Source organism: Convolutriloba macropyga, chromosome 12 (assembly GCF_964194025.1).
Source record: "Convolutriloba macropyga chromosome 12, txConMacr16.3, whole genome shotgun sequence".
Lineage (NCBI taxonomy): Eukaryota > Metazoa > Xenacoelomorpha > Acoela > Convolutidae > Convolutriloba > Convolutriloba macropyga.
In genome coordinates, this window is record NC_134479.1 from 14781917 (window position 1) to 14802362 (window position 20446).

Here is a 20446-nt window from a genome sequence, read left to right on the forward strand (position 1 = left end):
ATGAAGAAGGCATTGCGATCACTTGAAAAAAAGACCTTTTTTATTTACTTCCCTGTTCACACCCAGGTTACCGTCGAAACTGAAAAAATGTTATAAAATCGAGCTTGATAGTCAATCGGTGGAAGTGTTGGAGTGTATTTCAAAACTTTTTAGGCGTCCAGCTATTTCCTCGAGTAATTGTTATATTAAATTTTTTCTTACATTGCCAAATTTTCTTTTTCTTGCATCATTGAAATTGTTCTGAATGCTCCTATCATAATATCAGAAGTCCTTCATTTTAGCTCAGCTATCATAAAGCAGTTATTTTTTGACACAAAATCGACTCCAGGGCAATTAAACTTAAATAACGATACAGAAGACCAGCTAAATCAATCAAATCAAAAGCCAGCAACGGTGATCTTTTACTTTATTGCCCCTGCCATGAAGCAACCCCTAGTCGTAAATCTTATCCCTTTACAGCTAATCGTCATGCGGTAATATAGCACATGTGTCTGGGGCCACCTACACCTAACTAAACTTGGGTACCTTGTGTATCAAGTACAATTAAAATTGCAAGCCTCATCTGTGCTTTTTCATTGTGCTTGGTCAAGCAAAACAAGGTAAATTGTGTTAATCTTCTTCCTTTCTATCAGTGTTACAAACGTACCAATTGTGGCCATATAACTCCAAGTTTGTGTGCAACTTGATGATAGAATTAAAACAATTTTCAATAGAAGTAAAACAGTTTTCTGGTTGTTCCTATTTTGCATTACATTTAAATCTTGAAAAAACATGGTTTGCCTGTTTTCTTCTGGTCACATTTGAAAATTCCGCACAAAATTTTTAGAGAACTGCCACCTCTATATCTGCGTAAATTTGTCTAGATTATTTTCATTTGTATTTTGTGTTAGACGGCTAATTGTTATAAATGACAACTTCAATAAGTGCTTTCAAAAATCACAAGATATTTCATTTGGAAAGAAGTTAAAAAAATTGCAAAATTAGATTTTGATATTTTTGCTCTCAGAATGTTAAAAATTAAATTCAAATGACTAAATTATACAATTCAACAGCGAAATTTTCTTCCCATTATATGAAAAATTTGTTGAGCTTTTCCGCTATAAATGCATTATATGCATTGTTTCGGAGAAAGACCAAAACCGGTTTCCCACGAAACAAAATCTCAAATATGTCTCAAAATCGTTCGCTTAGCCTATTAATTTTCGGTTTCTGGAGTGAAGTAGATTGAATCGGTGACCGTTTTTAAGACTTAGGCTTAGACCTGCCACCTCGACTAAGACTAAGATCAAGTTAGATTTGCCGCTCTTATGATGTGCGCTTTTTTGCCTTGACGTTAACGAAGATAAGATGCTTGCTTACTCTAATATGCTAAATTAAACTTACGATTGTGTGTTAAGCAACTACAGGGAATTTACCTGTTAATCTTATTGGATTGCATTAAAACAATATACTCAAATAACCTTGTCGACTCGTAGTAAAATTTTATAGAAGCTGCTATTTCTGATAAACTTTTGGGGAACAAATATCATATTCTTGGTCGTTCATTGTTAAAGCCTAAGATAACGTACATTGTTAATCAAAAAACAATGTACGATTTCCGGTTGGTCAGACTTCTATTTCTGAAAATTTTGTTATAATTTTATTTTTGAAAATAGACTTAATTCCTTTACAAGGCCTTCACGAAATGAAAGAAAAAAGTAAGTCGGCAAGATCTTCAATAGTTTCGCAATCATTTAATGCCTCGAAAACTCTTTGGATTAGATCTATTGGATCTTTTCAACAATTGCCCCTCCCCTTTGGTACCTAGTAGAGAATCGCCTCCTTTCTGTGCTATACTTTACAAAAATATTACCTGGCCTGGGGGGAAGCGCAATTCCGGACCTCTGTTCACGGCCATGCCACGGTCATGCGCTGTGGGATGTAATCCGGAAATCGCGGGTCAGTTATCGCGGCGAAGCCGCGACGCGCGCAAACGGCGCCCACCGACCCGCCAGTTAGAAATTCTTTTCGCTTTGTTTTTGAATTCGGCTAACTGCGATAGCATGCTTTATCTTATTCTATTTAATGTAACATAGTATGTGCATGCGTGGAAAGTTATTGGTCGTCTCTGATTGGTTAATAAATCACTCAGTTAAATTCTATTCAAGAATAGCCCCCCTTTGCGAAAGAGGTGCAATTGTTGAAGAGATCCGATCTACTCATCTCTGAGAGAAAACGCCTGGGAACTCAATTCTGCATTAAATTTCAATTTATTGGCACCAATTATTTGCCAATTTTACACGATCGTACAGATCTCTAAGTTGGTTTTTTGTTCATTTATCTGGGAACCGTTTAAGAAATATTGCTGATTGTTACATGCATAATCGAGCCAACTTTTTTCAATTTGGGTAATAAATAACTCCCGCCCATCCGAAAAATTTTCGCATCAAGGCACTCATGAAAAATGCAAAGAGGCCATGCATGATTTAAAACATTGAGCCAACGCCGGTGTTTATAATGACGTGTTTAAACTATTCAAAAAATGTGTTAAATTCGACAGTAAACGGTGTGATATTGTATATAACCGCAAACCATGAAAAGTGAACAATTTTGTCGGCTTGAACAACAAAGACTAACGACCAGTTAAACAAGTTTACAACAGTTATTGAGTTGTCGATTTGTTCTAAGTGTTGTTGAACAGCTCAACTGTTGATCGACAGTAATTGCCAAAAATACAATTTATTGGCAACTTAATTTTAGCCGACTATTTGCGAAGTAAAACACCTTTATTCACATAAAAATGTATAGCTCACTCAAGCTCGGGTTGATTGCTTTACTGGATCTCACTAAAGTTACAAAACTCGAAAAACTACTTTTGGCTTTCCTTGAGTAAATTTATGAATGAAAACCAAATTTTGAACCTCTAGCGGTTGCAAAAAAAATCACTGCAACTAAAAATCAGACAGACATGTACTGTCGTGTATAACTTGCAAAATGAAGTGTAATCGCCCTGTCTGTTTACAAACTTAGGAGCATATGATCATTTATCAAAATTTTGTACTGTGTAACCTTTCATTCAAATTAGGACTATTTTACGATTGACCACTCTAACTTTTGCGAACAAACATCGGAGGCGTAATCTTAGTCATTGCTCTTGCTTTCATTTTCAGTGATATTCCAAATTAACAGTAGCATCCTACTGAAGAACTAGAAACAGGTAGCCAATCATTTCTCATTTTACAGAATAGAGAAATCTATTAAGCTCATCAAAATAATCAAAAGCGTTCATTTAGGATTTTTTTCTCTTTGAAGCAATAAGGATCAAGATGAAATCCAGAGGGCATAAACAAAAACATACCCAGATTTTCACAAAAATGCAATTATTATACAGGTGAGTCCTTAGGGTAAAATATTTTTCATATGACCACGATAGAATCGCAAGCGACCGTAGAAGTTGCATTCGTCTTGCAAGCCAACTTTCCACCTTGAGGCAACAATGCCAGCTGTAAAATGATCACCGTTATCACCAACACAATCAGGTTACTCATTCCTCTGGCAACCGCTATCCACAGATATCAATGGACTGATTATCTGCTTAAACTCCAGCTTGTTTCATTTTTAATCACATCCCAAGCATCGTCAAAACGGGAGGTTTTTCTTTCTCTCTCGCCAGCTTCTTTTTTTTTAGCTATATATGAGTCAGCGTGCTTCTCAGTTTGTGTTGCAGCTACTCAAGAGTCTCAATGGACACCTAATCTTTACAGCGAGGTTCTCGAGTTTTACGCGGTCATGGATCTCCACAACTGACTAATAATATTGTCGAAACTATTAGTTGCTTGATCGTTTAAAGGAACGCAAATTTGATTTTGATTGAAGTTAAGAATATCCTTAGTGATGAAATATCTTCAATCTCGAAATTAAATTTGTAAGGCTTCAGTAAGTGATAGTAATAATGCTGACTTCTTGCAAGAAAACTCAACTAACGTAGCAAACTTTGCCGATTCTACGATCCAGTAAACTTAACGAGAAACGGACTAAATTTGACCAAAACTCAAATCCTAGAAAATCTGAGAGATAACTGCTCTTTGTAACAGTGTCTGATGGCTCTAAAGACAATTAGGTTGCGCTACTCAAACAATTCGGTTAAAGTAAATAATCAATAAAATATCATTTTTAACATCATTGTTACTCGTTTCTTGTTGGTTAATCGAATAAAGTCAGTTAAATCAATGTTCACAAAGCAAACGTCAAATTATTGCACTATTTGCTTTTTGACATAAGCACGGACGGTTATTACTTAGTACTAAATGCTCTGAAAATATGGCATTTGACCATGAATAAAAACTAAAGCAACATTAAATAGAAAAATTACTATAAATGGACAAAATATGAAAAAAAAACTTTTGCAACAAATAAGTGTTAATAGTGTTAACTTTTGAACCAAATAAGTGTATTGCATCAAACCCACTTGTGGTTTTGATGTAATACTGTTCGTTGGGTTCATGGACGGCTTAGAGGTTATGTAGTGCTAATACTTTTAGATGCTCAGTGTTTTCCTTTCCAAAATCGAAGGCGAGGACAATAATTTTTCGCTCCCGATTACTAAAATATTTCAGTTTTCGTCATTTTCTTGAGTTCTGACAAATTCTCCGATTTTTGAGTTTTAAAGTAATTTATCGCTGTTTGACGGTTCTTGCTGTTGTTTAGAAGTGACGCCAAGAGTTTGCTTTCCAACTACTCAGAGCACATGCCAATATTAAAACTGGCGCTCTTTGATACCACTCAGCAACTGACGTGATGTGCGAAATCTGTGCTAAGACTCTTCTTTAAGACTTATGGGTGCTGTATACATTTCGAAAGATATGACGATGACAGCACAGTTCAAACGCATGCAGGCGTGGAACAATAATCATATTAAAAAATATATTATTTCCTGGTATTACAGTTGAAGACGAAATGTACAAACAGCGAAACCATTATAAGGCCAACTGAACAGTTCCAAGTACCTCTTGTTATAGAGGAGAGACATTATTAGCTTGTTTCCTTAAAGGCAATTATTCCGATTAGGTGTTCTTAATTAAAATTCAGAAAACAAATAGAAAAAAATCATGCTATATTGTACATTAGACAGGTCATATAATCATTTAGCAGAAAGTAGTTGTCTAATGTGTGGTAACCAAAAATTTTAAGTCCTGAAAAATATCCTGAATTTTTAGGTTCTGAAAACTGTCGTATTCTTCAAAAAACAAAAACAAAAAAATACAGATCAGTTTGATTTCGTTGATAGTACCTTTGTCCTGTTTTTCGTTTTAGTATTGTTGTCCACGGAAGACCAAAACAACCCCAAAATTAGCAAATTGCACCTTTGTATTGCAGTTAGATAACTAGCTTAGGACCGAGAGTAAAAGAAATCGGGTGTCAGTGAAACGAAACTTGATACTCCTTGCCAAGACATGCAAGATCTTGACAGTCTTGACAAAACATGGATTATCTTACCAAGATCTTGATAGGACAAAAATTCTTGGTACATCTTAATACGATTTTGCCATGACCTTATCAAGGTGTATCAAGAAAATTTCTTGATTAAACTAGATCATGGTAAAACATGGCAATAAAAATTTGACTGAATTTGAGAGGAGTAATAAGAAATTAGAATGTAATGATTACTCTGATCCTCATCATTGTATTTTTAAATTGCTCTCTTCAAGAATTTTCGCATTTAAACAAACGTTTTTGTCCTCGGGGTCTTGAATCCGTTTCTGTTGGTCACAAATCAACAAAAATAGCTTTCAAACCCACAAATAACGGTTTTCGTTTCCTTTCAACTCATTGTTAGTATTTATTTGGGGTGCCTAAAACCCCATACTTTGCTGATTTTGGGAAAAATACAAACGTTTTTTTAAATGTTTTTTGTGGTCATTTTTTTGAGTTTAGACGTTTTAAGTACTGTAGGTGCTTAGTTATTAATCATTTTACTGAAGTTTTTCTGAGTCTTCGTTCATTTTATTTGATGTTGTTATAAGACACGTTAAAAATTTTTGTTTTTAGATTATTTCACATGGGACATTAGTGGGGGCCTTGTCGGTGGTGGTCCTGTATAAGGTATGTACTATGTACATACCGAGCTAGCATCCAAAAATTTCAATATATTGGAAAAAGCGGCTCATTTGTTGGTTACTAAACTAACAGGCGCTGAATTTTCCGACATTTTTGATAAATCTTGATAATTTCTTGATAATTCTTACTTACTCTTATGATTTCGTTCTTATTCATAATTTTGGGTGCTATTGAATTTTTAATACTTGGTACGTCTTGCCAAGTCATGGTTAATCTTTCTTGGAAATCTTGCAAAGATCTTGTTTCTTGACACCCATGCAAAGATCTTGCAAGTTCGTACATACCTTGATATTATCTTGCCATGTAACATGGCAAGATCTTGGCAAGATTTTCCATGATGCAAGGTTATCAAGTTTCATTTTACTGGGAGTACACAATCGCATTGTCAAAACAACCAAATTATACCCAATATTTTACCGTGTTATTAAGATTGGCTATTAAAAACTATGCGTACGTAAAATAATGGCTAAGATCATTTATAATGTAATAAAGAATATCTACAAAATTTTTAATACAACTTAAGGCTGATTCACTTCGCCGTGCCTCAGCGGCCCGTAGAATATGAAACTATCTCAACCAAACAAGGGTTTAAATGAACCTCTTATGAAAGAGAATAGCTAGCTGTAAAACCAACCGCCAATTTGAAATCGGTTTATTGAACCAAAAGATCAAAGCGAATAATGTGAGTATTTTGGCAGAGCATAAATTGTCAAGCAATCAATGAATCCATATTGTCTGCTCAGTAGTACAAAAAAAAACATACCCGGCAGATTGCCGGAAAATAGCCGCCGTTGATTCCAATAAGCATGACTGGGATTGAAATAACAGAAGATATTGAAAAAAAAAGATTTTCGTACAAAAACATTTTTTTAAGTCCGATTTATTTTGATGGCATTTCGTAGTTGAACATACTTCTGTTTCTTAGAGAGAGGCTACAGGGGCTACTATCAATAACAATCAGCATTAGAGAGAGGTAACTAATACTTATAGGACCGACGTTCAAATAGCGGGCATCTAAAATTGGGCTTTATGGGTTTATCCCGTTTCTATTTCTGACTTCAATTTTTTATACTGTCTGTTCATTTTGAATTGCTTTGCTGAGCAACTGATGTTCAAAATCACTTTTAGCAGAATGAGAGAAGAGAGAAACTAGCCTAGAGAAGTCAAAAAGATTTCACGCAAAATGTTGAAAAGGCGGCAAAATGAGGTAAAGCGAAACATTTTTTTATTCGACGAAGTAAAAAAAAAAAAAATAGGAGCGCTATAATAGCCGGCTGAGAAGATGAGGGCGGCTATTAAACATACCCGGCAGATTGCCGGAAAATAGCCGCCGTTGATTCCAATAAGCATGACTGGGATTGAAATAACAGAAGATATTGAAAAAAAAAGATTTTCGTACAAAAACATTTTTTTAAGTCCGATTTATTTTGATGGCATTTCGTAGTTGAACATACTTCTGTTTCTTAGAGAGAGGCTACAGGGGCTACTATCAATAACAATCAGCATTAGAGAGAGGTAACTAATACTTATAGGACCGACGTTCAAATAGCGGGCATCTAAAATTGGGCTTTATGGGTTTATCCCGTTTCTATTTCTGACTTCAATTTTTTATACTGTCTGTTCATTTTGAATTGCTTTGCTGAGCAACTGATGTTCAAAATCACTTTTAGCAGAATGAGAGAAGAGAGAAACTAGCCTAGAGAAGTCAAAAATATTTCACGCAAAATGTTGAAAAGGCGGCAAAATGAGGTAAAGCGAAACATTTTTTTATTCGACGAAGTAAAAAAAAAAAAATAGGAGCGCTATAATAGCCGGCTGAGAAGATGAGGGCGGCTATTAACAAACGATTCCAAGATGATATTAAATTACCTTTGCCTTTGTAGAAATTCTTCCCAAACTTCCGCGGAATTCATTTGCTCTAACTTCTTGCGGACATTCTTTCGATTGGGTGCATTTCCGAATCCCTTCAAGTTACCATGCCAGCTGAATGAACCTGAAAACATTTAGAACCGTGAACAAAAAAAAACTGCGTATCAAAAATTGCAGACCTAGAATACTCCCGTTTGAATGCAAATAATTTAGAACGAAACACCGAGACTCGCGCAATTGTATTTTTGCACAACTAGTTGCCACCATCTCTTCAGAGTTAATGTAATTATAAGTAATAAATTATAATAGTTTAACTTACTCTTCATGTTTTTGAGGGGCGATTGCTCCAGAGGGGTGGCAGAAGGCATCGTCAGCATGAACGACTTCGAGGCACCTGTCAAAACAGGAAATCGACAAATTAACAACTCTCTAACTAAAGCCTTATTTTAAAAAATTCAAAGATTAAGACCTCTGAAATCTGAAAAGGCATCTGAAAGGCAATTGAAAAGATGTCTTCGGGAGTGTATAATTTAAAACGTTCAAGCGATATCGCATATATTTTAGCCAGCAGATCACAAAAATACGAGTCAAAAACAGTTCATTTGTATTATCTGCCTAGAGCGTACTAAAGAAGCAGCGATACTTCTCGGAAGAAAGATTCAAGGTTTATCTATTGACAAATTCATCTTTTCAGGTGAACTACAAAAAGTACGTCTTCTATTTAGGACAGTAAATAAATACTATGTTAAAACAAGTGGGCTCGGTTGTAATGTACGTTCGCACAAAATGTTCCGGTCTCAAAAAACCACAATTTGACTTAAGTGTCTACCAAACGAGGAAGGGATAGAAAACGTACCAATAAATCACAGATCGTTCGAAAAAATTGGCGAACTCAAACCCAAAGCTGAATTAAACAATGCTTCATTAAAAGCCCATGCAACCTGCCATTGTCAAACCAACACAATGTCAAAGTCATGAAACGATCAGTCAAAATAAAAAACCGAAGAGTGCGCCCTGTCGATACTGAGAACTAGCTGCAAGCTGAGAAAACGAACAACAAAAAAGGAGTTCAAAAATATATTGACATTGAAAACAAATAAAATCAAAGTCATTAAAAATCATTAGCTATCAATTGAAGACATCAAATAGATTCATTGATACCCATAAAGATCATTATAAAGATTATGTTATGCGACTAGAAAAAACGAACAATAAATACAGGCAAAGATTAAAAATTTCAGATCAATTGGGCGAAAGAAAACAGTGTCAATGTCTAAGCCATAATACCATAAGCTTTTCACTAAGAACTTTTTACAAGTTCATGTAAGCTTCATTTCCCAAAGGCCCATAATATCCATCAAAAATTCGATACTATGACAGGAAACGAAATAAGAACTACATATATGAGCAAAAATCCAAAAGTAACAAAATATGTCCGAGAACTCGTAGTATCATAGTCGTAAAACAATTAACGAATAACGTAAAATCACTGAAAACATAATTGATTATTGCCTCCCATGAAAGAAGACGAGACTTTTCATTAAGGACGCTAAGCTAGAGGCTGAAAGAAATCAGATTAAAAATTTGAACAACGCCCTAAAAATTTTTCAAAAAAATGTTAAATGTCTTAGGAGCCATTAAATACAAACTGATAACATTAAATAACTTCACATATACATCGACAGGGAACCAGAGGAACTATCGAATCCTGAGATTATGTCATGGGCCTTCCAAAAGAACAACCTATGGTGGTAAAACTCACGAAATCCTTAGAAAAATTATAAACACTGTATTGAGGCCATCGAAATCATAAACGCAAATGGGATCTAAGATTAATTGAACCTGGATATGACAACAAACTTGTCTTATACTTACATAAAAAACGAAAAAAAAGAAGAGTTTAACAAACAAAGCGCCCCATTAAAACACGAATCTTTTCTGATTGTGAAAATAACAATCAGACAATAACTAGCCGTTCTATCACTGCGCGTCTAACAAAAAAGGTAATCGTACCGAATCTTAGCTTAAAACAAACAATTCTTAAAATATCAAAAATGGAGGATACATCTTGAATAAATATCGAACTAAATTAGAAATAAAGCGGCAAAAGGTTAATTCCTGAACACTTTTATAGAAAAGAGGAGTACAAACAGCCCTTATCCGAGCTACAAATTGTTTCAGCAGTTTTAGATCTGTACTTCTTGCAATCATGGAGAAAGTGGGTTAATGAAGCATATTTGGTGCCTATTTTCATGAAAAAAGGCCGAATATTTTAAAATTGAACAACCATCTTCTAGCCCTAAACGTCAAAACAATAACACTACCGTTAACAAATTTTGATTTCTTTTGCAAATTGGGTGAAAATTTGAGCAGAAGTTACTAAAAATGTAAAAAAAATACGTCAACTGTTCACAAAAACTTGAATACTACATAACTCTAACGAACGTCTCAAGTTTGTCGAATATCTTTGATTAGTCTGAGAGAAAAAGTTCGTCTAAATTTATTTTATCATCTAGAAGTAATTTGAAAAACTTTGAATAAATTGTTGTCAAAAGCAACACACTCAGTTACAAAATTTAGAACCAAAAATTTGGTAATTTTTTTTCGAATTTCTAAAATAGGGACGACATTATCCTTATTTCAAGCAGCGAGTTCAGATTAGCAGGTTGAATTCTCAGTTGAACTAAATTCCTAGGTTACAGTAATGCACAATTAAGATATAAAATCAAATAGTAAACAACGAATTGTGAAGTATCCCATTCCGTTGAACTCAATGTGGTTTTATTGTTTCATTTAAATTGCATTAGCATTATTTTCCAAAATGCAAAAAATCAACAATCAAAAATCAACATTCCTGAAAAATTAACAAAGGTAAAGTAAAAGAATAGAGTATAAAAGCACAGCTCAGTTCCAATTTTTTGCGTTTCTTTGTTACGTAGCATTACACAACAGCATTATGACATACCTGGAATCAAAATTTCCTTGTCGTCTCTGTAAGATCTGGACAGCTCTGCGCTATCACCAGGACTCCCACCCAGTGAGACATCCCCATCCTCATCAATGTTCCTCTGACCATCTGGATCATCGTCCAAACCAGGCGGCATTTCCAGAAGACTGGACTGTTTCAGGATATCCGATGAGAAACGTGAGATACGGTCGTCAATTTCTGGCTGAGATGGTTTGTCATTTTCGGTGTCAGAATCGTCAAAAACAACATCCTGTAAAATAATATTTGTATAAATAATTTTCTACAAAAAGCTTGAAAATCCCTAATTCTGATTTCGAAAGAGATTATCCCCACACCTGGCACACATCATAAGTCCGCAGAGCCGGTACCGAATTACAAACGGACAACTTGCTCTCAATTGTAAAAAATTATCTGCACCCTTTCTTAACACATGGGGAAAATAATATCATGAAGGTTTAAGATAAAATGAAGGACTAGGAATATTTAGAATACAAAATAAATAAAATAATTAGGCAGTAAATATTACTTACAGAAACTGCGAGCAAGGATGGGGGTAGCTTTGAGAGGGCTGGACGGGAAGAGGTGAAAATCGCCAGGTGGAGGAAGGTGGACTGGAGGGGGGGGGGGGGGTGTTGGATGGGAGGTGACTGATGGTGGCGACTGAGGGGGATTAAGAACCGCTATTCAAACCATGAAGTTGTCTCCCCAAATTATTTTTGTTGAATGCGATATTTTGATATTAGTAAGGCGTTAGGCTCTAAGAGAGCTAGCTGCTCAGTCACCTAATGCCCTCCAAGCTTAACTGTTTATCCCGTTTTTAAGGATGAAAAGTTAAAAAAAAAAGATCAGACGAAAAATTGGTTGAGCAAAAACTGCATTAAAAAAATACCACAGGACTAATATAATTGCTACAAACATTACTTGAGAGCAATTAATAAGCAACACATTATTTCGAAAGATCTAACCTGAGATAACCCCAAAGAGGGCAAGAACAATCCATCTTCCAAGTCTTGAGACCGCTTGATGACATCTTTGGAGACTCTCAGTTTCGAAACACCGCCACCTCCACTGCCTTCTCTGCTATTCATCATTGTTTCCAGTTGCTAAAAAGAATTTTTCAATATGTACTAAAAAGGCAAGTTTTTAAAAATAAAAATAAACAACAGCACTGATAAATTGATTTGATCAACTAGGGTAGGGTTAGAGTTCAATAATAAGCTTGTTAATAACGTGCGATCTATACACGCATTGACTTTCATAACAGTAGCTTGAATGAAAAAGAACCCAAATTATGCAGAAGATAAGCAAATCACATACCCGATAGATGCAGCGCAGACTTGTCAAAGTACAACAGGAAATAGACATTGAAAAAAAAGAAATTCGTCTGACTTAAGTTTGGATCTTAACTTTAAATTTAATTCTATGATCAAATCAATCAATAGAGTTCTAAGCAAAATAAACCCACTCAGCTTTTAAATTCTTAGCTCGTTCATTTGACCTCCAATAAGAGCTTGAGTCTTCAATAAATTTGAATAAGGAGTACAGAAGTAATTGTTTAAGTCATGAAGGAAACTGCTACATTATAGTACCAAAAAGCTACGTACACCAAGAAAATTTTTAAAAAGCCGCGCAAACATCAAATAATACATTTTGAGTTCAAATCAGTTCTCTGATAACGAGAAATTACTATAGTGTATCTATCAGCTGCTCAAACTGAGAAAACATCAGAAAGATTAAAAAGTGTCCCCAAAAGTACACTTAACGGCAAAAGTAAGTTAGCACCCCGAAGTTTTACCAAGTAAAAATTCAATTTTTGAGGAACTATTGCTCCAATTTAAAATCAATCATCGAAAAGAACTTTTACACCATTGATATTCTACATTAGTGCTCTCGTCTACCTATAAATTTTAAATAAAACGCAACGTTCACTTACCAGAAATCCCAATGTAAAGTGGCTGAAATCCATCCAAGTTTCACAGTAAAACGAAAGTCACAAGATCACAATTTATTCAAATCTTTCTTCTCTTTAATGCTTAGCACAAGTCCAAACTTAACCATAGTTGAACAAACCTGAAAACAAACCAGATCTTGCGACAACTTTCTTTTTCCTGTGAAACTGGGATGGAGTTCATCAACTTTACATTGCGATATCGGGTAAGTTAACGCTGCCTTTTTCTGAAATTCATAGGTAGACGAGATGACTAGTGTATGGTATCAATGGTGTAAAAAATCTTTTCGATAATTGATTTTAAATTGGAGTAAAATTGCCTCAAAAACCGAATTTTTACTTCGCAAAGCTAGGGGTGCTAACTTACTTCTGCAGTTCATTATAGCTTTAGTAACAAATATCACCTATGAAACAAAAAAATGATATCTGAAACAGCGCGCAGAATTCGAACTAACATGAAATTCTGTGAGATGTCAGCAAAGAAAACAGTGAAGTAACGACCATCACAATGCTGGATCAAGTTTCAGGCTCGAAAGTCAACATAAAATAGGAACCACAATTAGCTTTTTATGACGTTGGCTTTCCAATTGGTAAATTATGTTTGTGTTGCCCATTAATGAGTATCAGTTAGCCACATTGAGTAAAATCTGTAGCGTGGGCCCCAAATCAATTTGTTTTTTTGAGCAATTTCAACCAGAGAACACCATGATGCGTTTAACCTAGAACTCGTTACCCTTAACTACAAAAAGTTCTTTTTTTTCTCAAAACTATGTAATATCAGAAATCACATCATTCTGTAAAAAATACAAGCAGATAATTATGTTTTCATCACAAGTGCACGCACGTAATAATGAAGAATCAGTGACTGGCTTTTGTCGACTGCCAACACTCATTGCCCCATTTTTTAATGGACGCCAATTTCAATTTTATAATTCTATACTTACATTTTTAATTTAAAGTTGATTAACTTTGGGGGATGAAAAAGCAAACTCTTTTATGCCTAATAAACTAAATATGCAGTTAATTAAAGGATGAAAAAGCAAACTGAGGGATGAAGAAGCAAACTCTTTTATGTCTAAAAAAATTAAATATGCAGTTAATTGAACAGACTAAAATAAGATTTCATTTCTAAAAGGGACAGGTTCTAAAAACTAGAAGGGTTAAATAAGAAGGCAGCAATCAAAACCTATTTGCCGTCTAAAAACAAATTCTAAAAAACTGTTGAAAACGCCGATAAACCATAAATTGCAAATGTGATCAAAAGCCTCAAAACTTGTACTTTGCTTTGTAACGGCTTTGCATGTCCAATGATTTTTGACCAACAGTACACATTTTATACTTCTCGTGCGTAAACAGTTTATTTCGAGGGAATCCATGGGTCTTATTGAGATGCATTTTCTCATCACTCAATTATGCTCGATTCTGTTAACAGATCACAAAAATAACTAAAAGGCAGAAAAAAAAAGTGAACAGAGCACTGAAATACAATTCGAGCTCTTCGAATTGAAAAACAAACTACGCAAAAATATATAATTTTAATGGCTATTGATTTGCTAGCAATTATCCAACTATTTAAAAAAACTTACGCTGAGGTTCCGATGGAGAATGCTCTTGTTTTCTTTCCACCATTTGTAAACCATCCTCACGTGACTTTTTCTGTTCCTCTCCGACTTGTTTTTGAGGCTGAAACATCAATAAAATCTCATTAGGTCGTCTTCTCGTTCTTTTTATCTATTTTCATGCTCCTGTTTTTGTGAATAAACACACAAACACTGATTTGAGAGTGATTGCCAATAATTGCTGAACACCTTGTGATTTTTTATGGAAGTCACAACTTGACAATGCTGTGTGAAGAACAATAGTATACATACAAAGTTACAATATTTTGTTCGTTTTCAACCACACCCCATTGCCTCTCCCGCTACAAGTTAAGTTACTTCACGAAATCGCTCCTACAGAAACACAGAAACCGAAAACTGTTTAATTCAACATTAGGATAATAAACTTGTTAGGCTGTAGCGAGAATAAACTGTTAAAACGAGAAAAACGCTTATTGCTAATGACTGGAAATTTTAATAGCTAAAGAATTTTCAGCTGAAAAAAAAACTGAGCCAGTCTTTGAAATATCAGTTCTTTAAAACCTAAAATTTAAAAATTTGACCTTATCCAAGCCCATGTTTTTGAAATGTTTGTACAAAAACAAAGTTATGAAAGTTACAAATGTTTTTGAAACTCAATAAAAGAATGAAAAATGCTTTAGCCACGTAAAATAAAAAAAAACAAAAAATGAACTACAAACATTTTTCCAAAAAAACTTTTGTTCCTGTACAGTAAAGAAAGTTAAGGAAACTTTACCTCAAAAATTAGCTTACCTCAACTGTTAGGGGAAATCTGTTTTTCCTTCATTGACTTAACTTAACCTAACAATATGTTAATTTCACCATAAAAGTTAAGTATCCTCACTGCATTACAAAAACTGTAACTTCAACGCAACTCACCTTAAAATTACCAAAACAAAGTTTACTCTGTTAAAGTTAAATTACCTTAACTTTATTGTTCCCATCCACTTTAGTGGGGGAGGATTTATTAGCTTACCTCAACTGTTAGGGGAAATCTGTTTTTCCTTCATTGACTTAACTTAACCTAACAATATGTTAATTTCACCATAAAAGTTAAGTGTCCTCACTGCATTACAAAAACTGTAACTTCAACGCAACTCACCTTAAAATTACCAAAACAAAGTTTACTCTGTTAAAGTTAAATTACCTTAACTTTATTGTTCCCATCCACTTTAGTGGGGGAGGATTTATATGCTCAACTGGTTTTTTTTGTTCAGCCAATTTTCGCCGATCGATATATTCATTGTACACAGTTGCTACTGGTAACATTAGAAAGTTTGTCAAGCGTAGAATTTCAAATCAAACAGATGTTTTTGAATTTTGATTTTTACCGAGGTTTGTGAACGTTAGCCTAATAACCGTTATTTTGCTCACATTTTTGTAATTCTTTAAATTGTGATCAAAATTTCCTTAAATTTTGATAAAATTGTTAACATTAGTCTCATTGGTTTCACGTTTGAAGATAAAAGAGAGTTGTTGAATTTCTTGAATCAACTGTTTTGGCTAAAAATTCGGCTCAATTTTTGAAAATTCAGCATTTTCTTATAAAAATAGCATCAAATAAGATTATTACCTTGACCTGTACTGCAGACATTAAACCCACTTATAAAACCTTTGTTCATTCAGAAAAGGATTTTTTGACCTCCGGTTACAACGAAAGTGTTCTAGATCTACCATTTTAGCGTTCTTTTGCTAATTTAAATTGATTTTTATTAAAAAAGTGCATTATTTATATTTGATATATCAAGATTTTCGTTTGCCAAAAATTAAAAAGCATTTATTTGAAGCAACTGCGTTCGTTAACAGAGGCGCAGCGACATCATTGCCAGTTTTGGTCTCATCGTTGATTTTTGCAATGAAAAAGGATTCGGATTGTACTTTGCGTCGGCCCTTTTTAAAAAACAATTTTTGCATTTTTTTTTCATCCGAATTACTCAACTGTTTTCATTTAAAAGTTAAATTAAAAGAAGTTGCCATTCATGTTCAAGTAATGCCAAAAAAATACAGGTTCGCTGTTCTGACTAAAGATCATAATTTTTTTAGACTTTTATAGATTTATATTTTCGTAGATTTTAATTAATTCTTGAGTTTTTCCAGCGTTTGATGTTCTTTTTGTAGTCTTATGGCCAAATATAGTTAATCAAGTAACTAATTCAGTCTCTAAATAGCTATCAAAGAAGTTATTGAGTGCTTTCAGTTGATATAAAAAGCTTCTTTGCTAATATAACTAGATAAGTATCCAAAATTCATCACTTAATTATGCTATATTGACTTTTTGGAAAAATTAGATATTTCGTTAGGATTTGGCACAGTTGTTTGTTTTAACGGACCAACAGCGCTGAAAAGCTAGATCTGATCTAGGTGTGAAATTTTACGATTCAAAAATTATTCGGATTGTAATGGGGCGCTGTACTGTTTTTAAAATAATTCTGCCTGTTTTTGAGGAAATTACAGATCAGAATAATTTCAAATCAACGATCAACTATTGACATGTCAATTTTACGTGCAAATGAAGACCAATGAGCATACATGATAAATTCGGAGAAAAACTAATAGTATTTCTGGCTTCAACATCTTGCGTTAAATTGTTTCAAATTTTGAGTGTTGTTTGTATTCGTTGTTATTTCGTAGTCTTTTAACTTAGTCTCCCTACCTAATCAACAATATCAAGCTTTTTACAATTTTACAGTTGAGTTTTTATGGTCTTTATGACTTTTTGTTTTAAAAAATTTGTTTTAAAAGAATTAGTTTTGTGTGAATTGCCACTTTCAATCTTATTTCTGCCACCTTTTAGCGTATTCTAAGAAAAGAGAGACATCGCGTTCTCTGTGAAAAATTAAATTATGGTGACTTTTATCGCTTAAACAATGATTTTTTTGCGTTGACACAACGAGTTTTCATAACTTTTTTTTATTTTTGGACACATTAATTTTTGAGGTCCACTTTTGCTGTGTTGTCCGATTATGGCACTAATAGCATATTGTTCACAAGTCAGATATCAAATTAATGACGCTGAGTGAAGGCGCAATATTTTATATTTAAAATTTTAAGTAAATAGATTATTACTTTATAGGCTTCGAAACCCTTCCTTTGGACAATTTAGTTCACTTTTCGATTTTTGCCTGTATTAGTTCTTTTTGTTGTCGTATGACAATTTGGATAATGAAATCATGTCTCAGCGGCTTCATATTAAGAGGTATAAATGAAGCCATTCACTGATTTTGGTTAATAAGTTATGGTTTTCATGACTTTGAAATTAATTTTCTTTGAAAGTATAAACGTATTTTTTAACTTTGCCACTTTTGTTTTTGTCTGATTGTTAATTATTCTATCAAGACAGGTCCCGCATCTTATCTAGTGAAATGCAAATCAGTTGGTTTAGTTTAGTTTTTATTTGATGCTTTTTTTACTTCTCTGTTAAGTTTTTTAAAAATAGATAGGCAAATAACTTTTGGTCGTCAGAAATGCTTGTTATTTTTATCTGATTTTGTTGTTTGTCTTGTCTCTTACTCTCCTTTTCGGCAGCATTAGTGACCCTATAATGAAAATTTTTAAATTAATTTGTACGTTGGAATTTTTGAAAGTTTTTCTGTCTCTTCCTGATTTTGTAGACAATTAATTTTCACTGAATTTTGTCCAAAATTCACTATTCTCATACCATTTAAACAATTTAGCCAAATTCCATTCCCCCAAAGCATTTTCAGTGTAATTTATATCCAATTTTGTATTTTCACACTATTTAGCTAGATTTTAGTCAGATTTCATCCCTTCAATACCTATCTTGGCAAATTTTTGTCCAATTCTTATCAAGTTTATACTGAAAATTGAGTACTTTCAAAAAGTTTAACAGAAACATAACCCAGCCCAGCCTAAAATGATACTATTATCTGAAAAACAAAATTTAGATTTAACCAGTATTCATTATTTAAATCTGAAAACCTTAAATAAAGAGATTAAAGAGCAAAAAAGACAACAAAATTAACAACAAAAACCGTCAGAACTCAAAGTTCACGTATAATTTTTGACAAAAAACTATTAGAACAGAACTCAAACAAATAATAGTATCGTTTAAAACACTAGAGCAATCAATGATACCTTTATATACTCAAGATAAAAAACTGCAGAAAAAAGACAACAAGTATTGTCAGTAAACTTTTACGAAAATAAACTTATTCAAATTAATCATAAACATAATTAAACTATTAACTGAAAACTGTATAATTTCATTTTAGGACTCCTTGGAGTTTAAATGGGACCTATCATTATTGGTACTCAATATCAAAACAAAGAACAAAAAAACGGGCATAATCGACAGAACTTTATTGACAGCACATAATGACAAATTCCAGAAATCATCAGTTGCCCAGAGATCGACCTAGGCAACAATATCAATGTACTATTAAAGCACGCACATCACCTTTAGTGTACTTTGTGGAAAGTCACCAGAAAAAGTGAAAACTAAAGTAGGATCATTTCCGTTTGTGCCCCCCCCCCCCCCACAGATCATTTGCACCCCCACAAGCACGTACCAAATTTTTACATAATAATAATAATAATAATAATAATAATAATAATAATAATAAAAATAATAATAATAATAATAATAATGACAAAGGATTTAGGATAAAGTAATCCGCGGGTTCGCAAAAAAGCCGGTTATTGAGTTGTTCAAAATTTATTGTTATTTACGTAAAGATGAGTTTCTTCAAGTCTCTACAGTTATTGTAGCCACACAAGAGACGCCAAGAGCAAGGGTCTGATTCGTTGTAGCGGGATATGAAGAACCGATTGTAGAGTTCCAGGAGTTTGCTTTTGTGCTCTCGATCAAGGAGGATATCATATTTGAAAATCATTGAACAGATTTGCAAGGTGACAGGCTCGGTACCAAAAATCTGACTCACTCTTCTGCAACCGCATTTGCTTACAGATAAAATTTCTAGTGACTTGGGCTCTCAGGGTTCCCACCTCAGCGAGAGTGACATGGCTTTGCCAGTCTATATCAACTTTTCCCGATAACATTTTTGCAAATAATAACACGACATGAAGTTCTTGATATAGAGACAGTAGCAAGATGTTGATTTTCTGAAGTTTTTCCTTGTATGAGAAGACGCTGTTGCTGGTCTTGAATACCCAGGACATTGCTTTAAGTTGAACACTTTCAAGTAAAGTTAAATCGCAATTTGATGGTTTCCACAAGGCCGCGCCATAGTTGACAATTGGCACGACGTAGCAAACATATGGATTTTTCCTGGTTGCAAAATTTGCCTTGCAAAGGTTTCGTTTCAGCAGGAAGAATGCATTCAAGGCTTTTTCGGTTCTTTTCTTTGCGTGTAGTGTCCAGTCTGAAGAGTCATTAACAAAGAGGCCCAAATCTTTAATCGATTGAGTGGCTTCGAAGGTATACTTGGGCAGAGATATTTGGGCAGAGCCTTTAATACACAGCAGCTTGCTTTTCATCAGGTTCATTGACATCAGATTATCCTCGCACCACCTCCACAGTTTTCTGACGTCTATGTTGAGCGTCACAGGATTGGTCCCTACAATTTTGTAATCATCCGCATAGCCAAAAGCCTTTGACATAACACAGGACGGCAAATCGTTTATGAAGACTAGGAAGAGCAGCGGGCCTAGAATGGCACCTTGGGGGACGCCGCTAAAGACATCAAGTTCTTTTGAGGTTGTACTATTTATTCGCACTGTCTGTTTCCGATTTGACAGATAGCTTCCAAGCAGACTTATGCAGTTTCCTCCGATGCCAAGCGCCGATAGTTTGTCTAAAAGTAGATCGTGAGAGACTTTGTCGAATGCCTTCTGGAAATCGATATAAAAGGTCGTGAGGTAGGAAGGTAGTATAATGAGTTACTATGTTAGGACACCTGCTCTATTATTGAGGGGTGCAAACGTACTGGGGGCACAAACAGGAGAGATCCCAGGGCCGCAAATATG

The 20446-nt window shown here is 34.3% G+C and overlaps 1 protein-coding gene across 2 annotated transcripts in view; it reads right to left on the reverse strand.

Annotated features, from left to right (window-relative positions):
* LOC142350802 (uncharacterized) overlaps positions 1–20446 on the reverse strand; it is a 30363-nt gene that overhangs the window by 8663 nt on the left and 1254 nt on the right. For both annotated transcript variants that reach the window (XM_075402757.1, XM_075402758.1), the window contains exons 4-8: positions 14468–14564; positions 11899–12036; positions 10931–11183; positions 8285–8359; positions 7966–8089 (exon numbers count right to left, since the gene is read on the reverse strand). In XM_075402757.1, coding sequence (XP_075258872.1) covers positions 7966–8089; positions 8285–8359; positions 10931–11183; positions 11899–12036; positions 14468–14564 — 687 coding nt within the window. The remainder of the gene's footprint in view (positions 1–7965; positions 8090–8284; positions 8360–10930; positions 11184–11898; positions 12037–14467; positions 14565–20446) is intronic.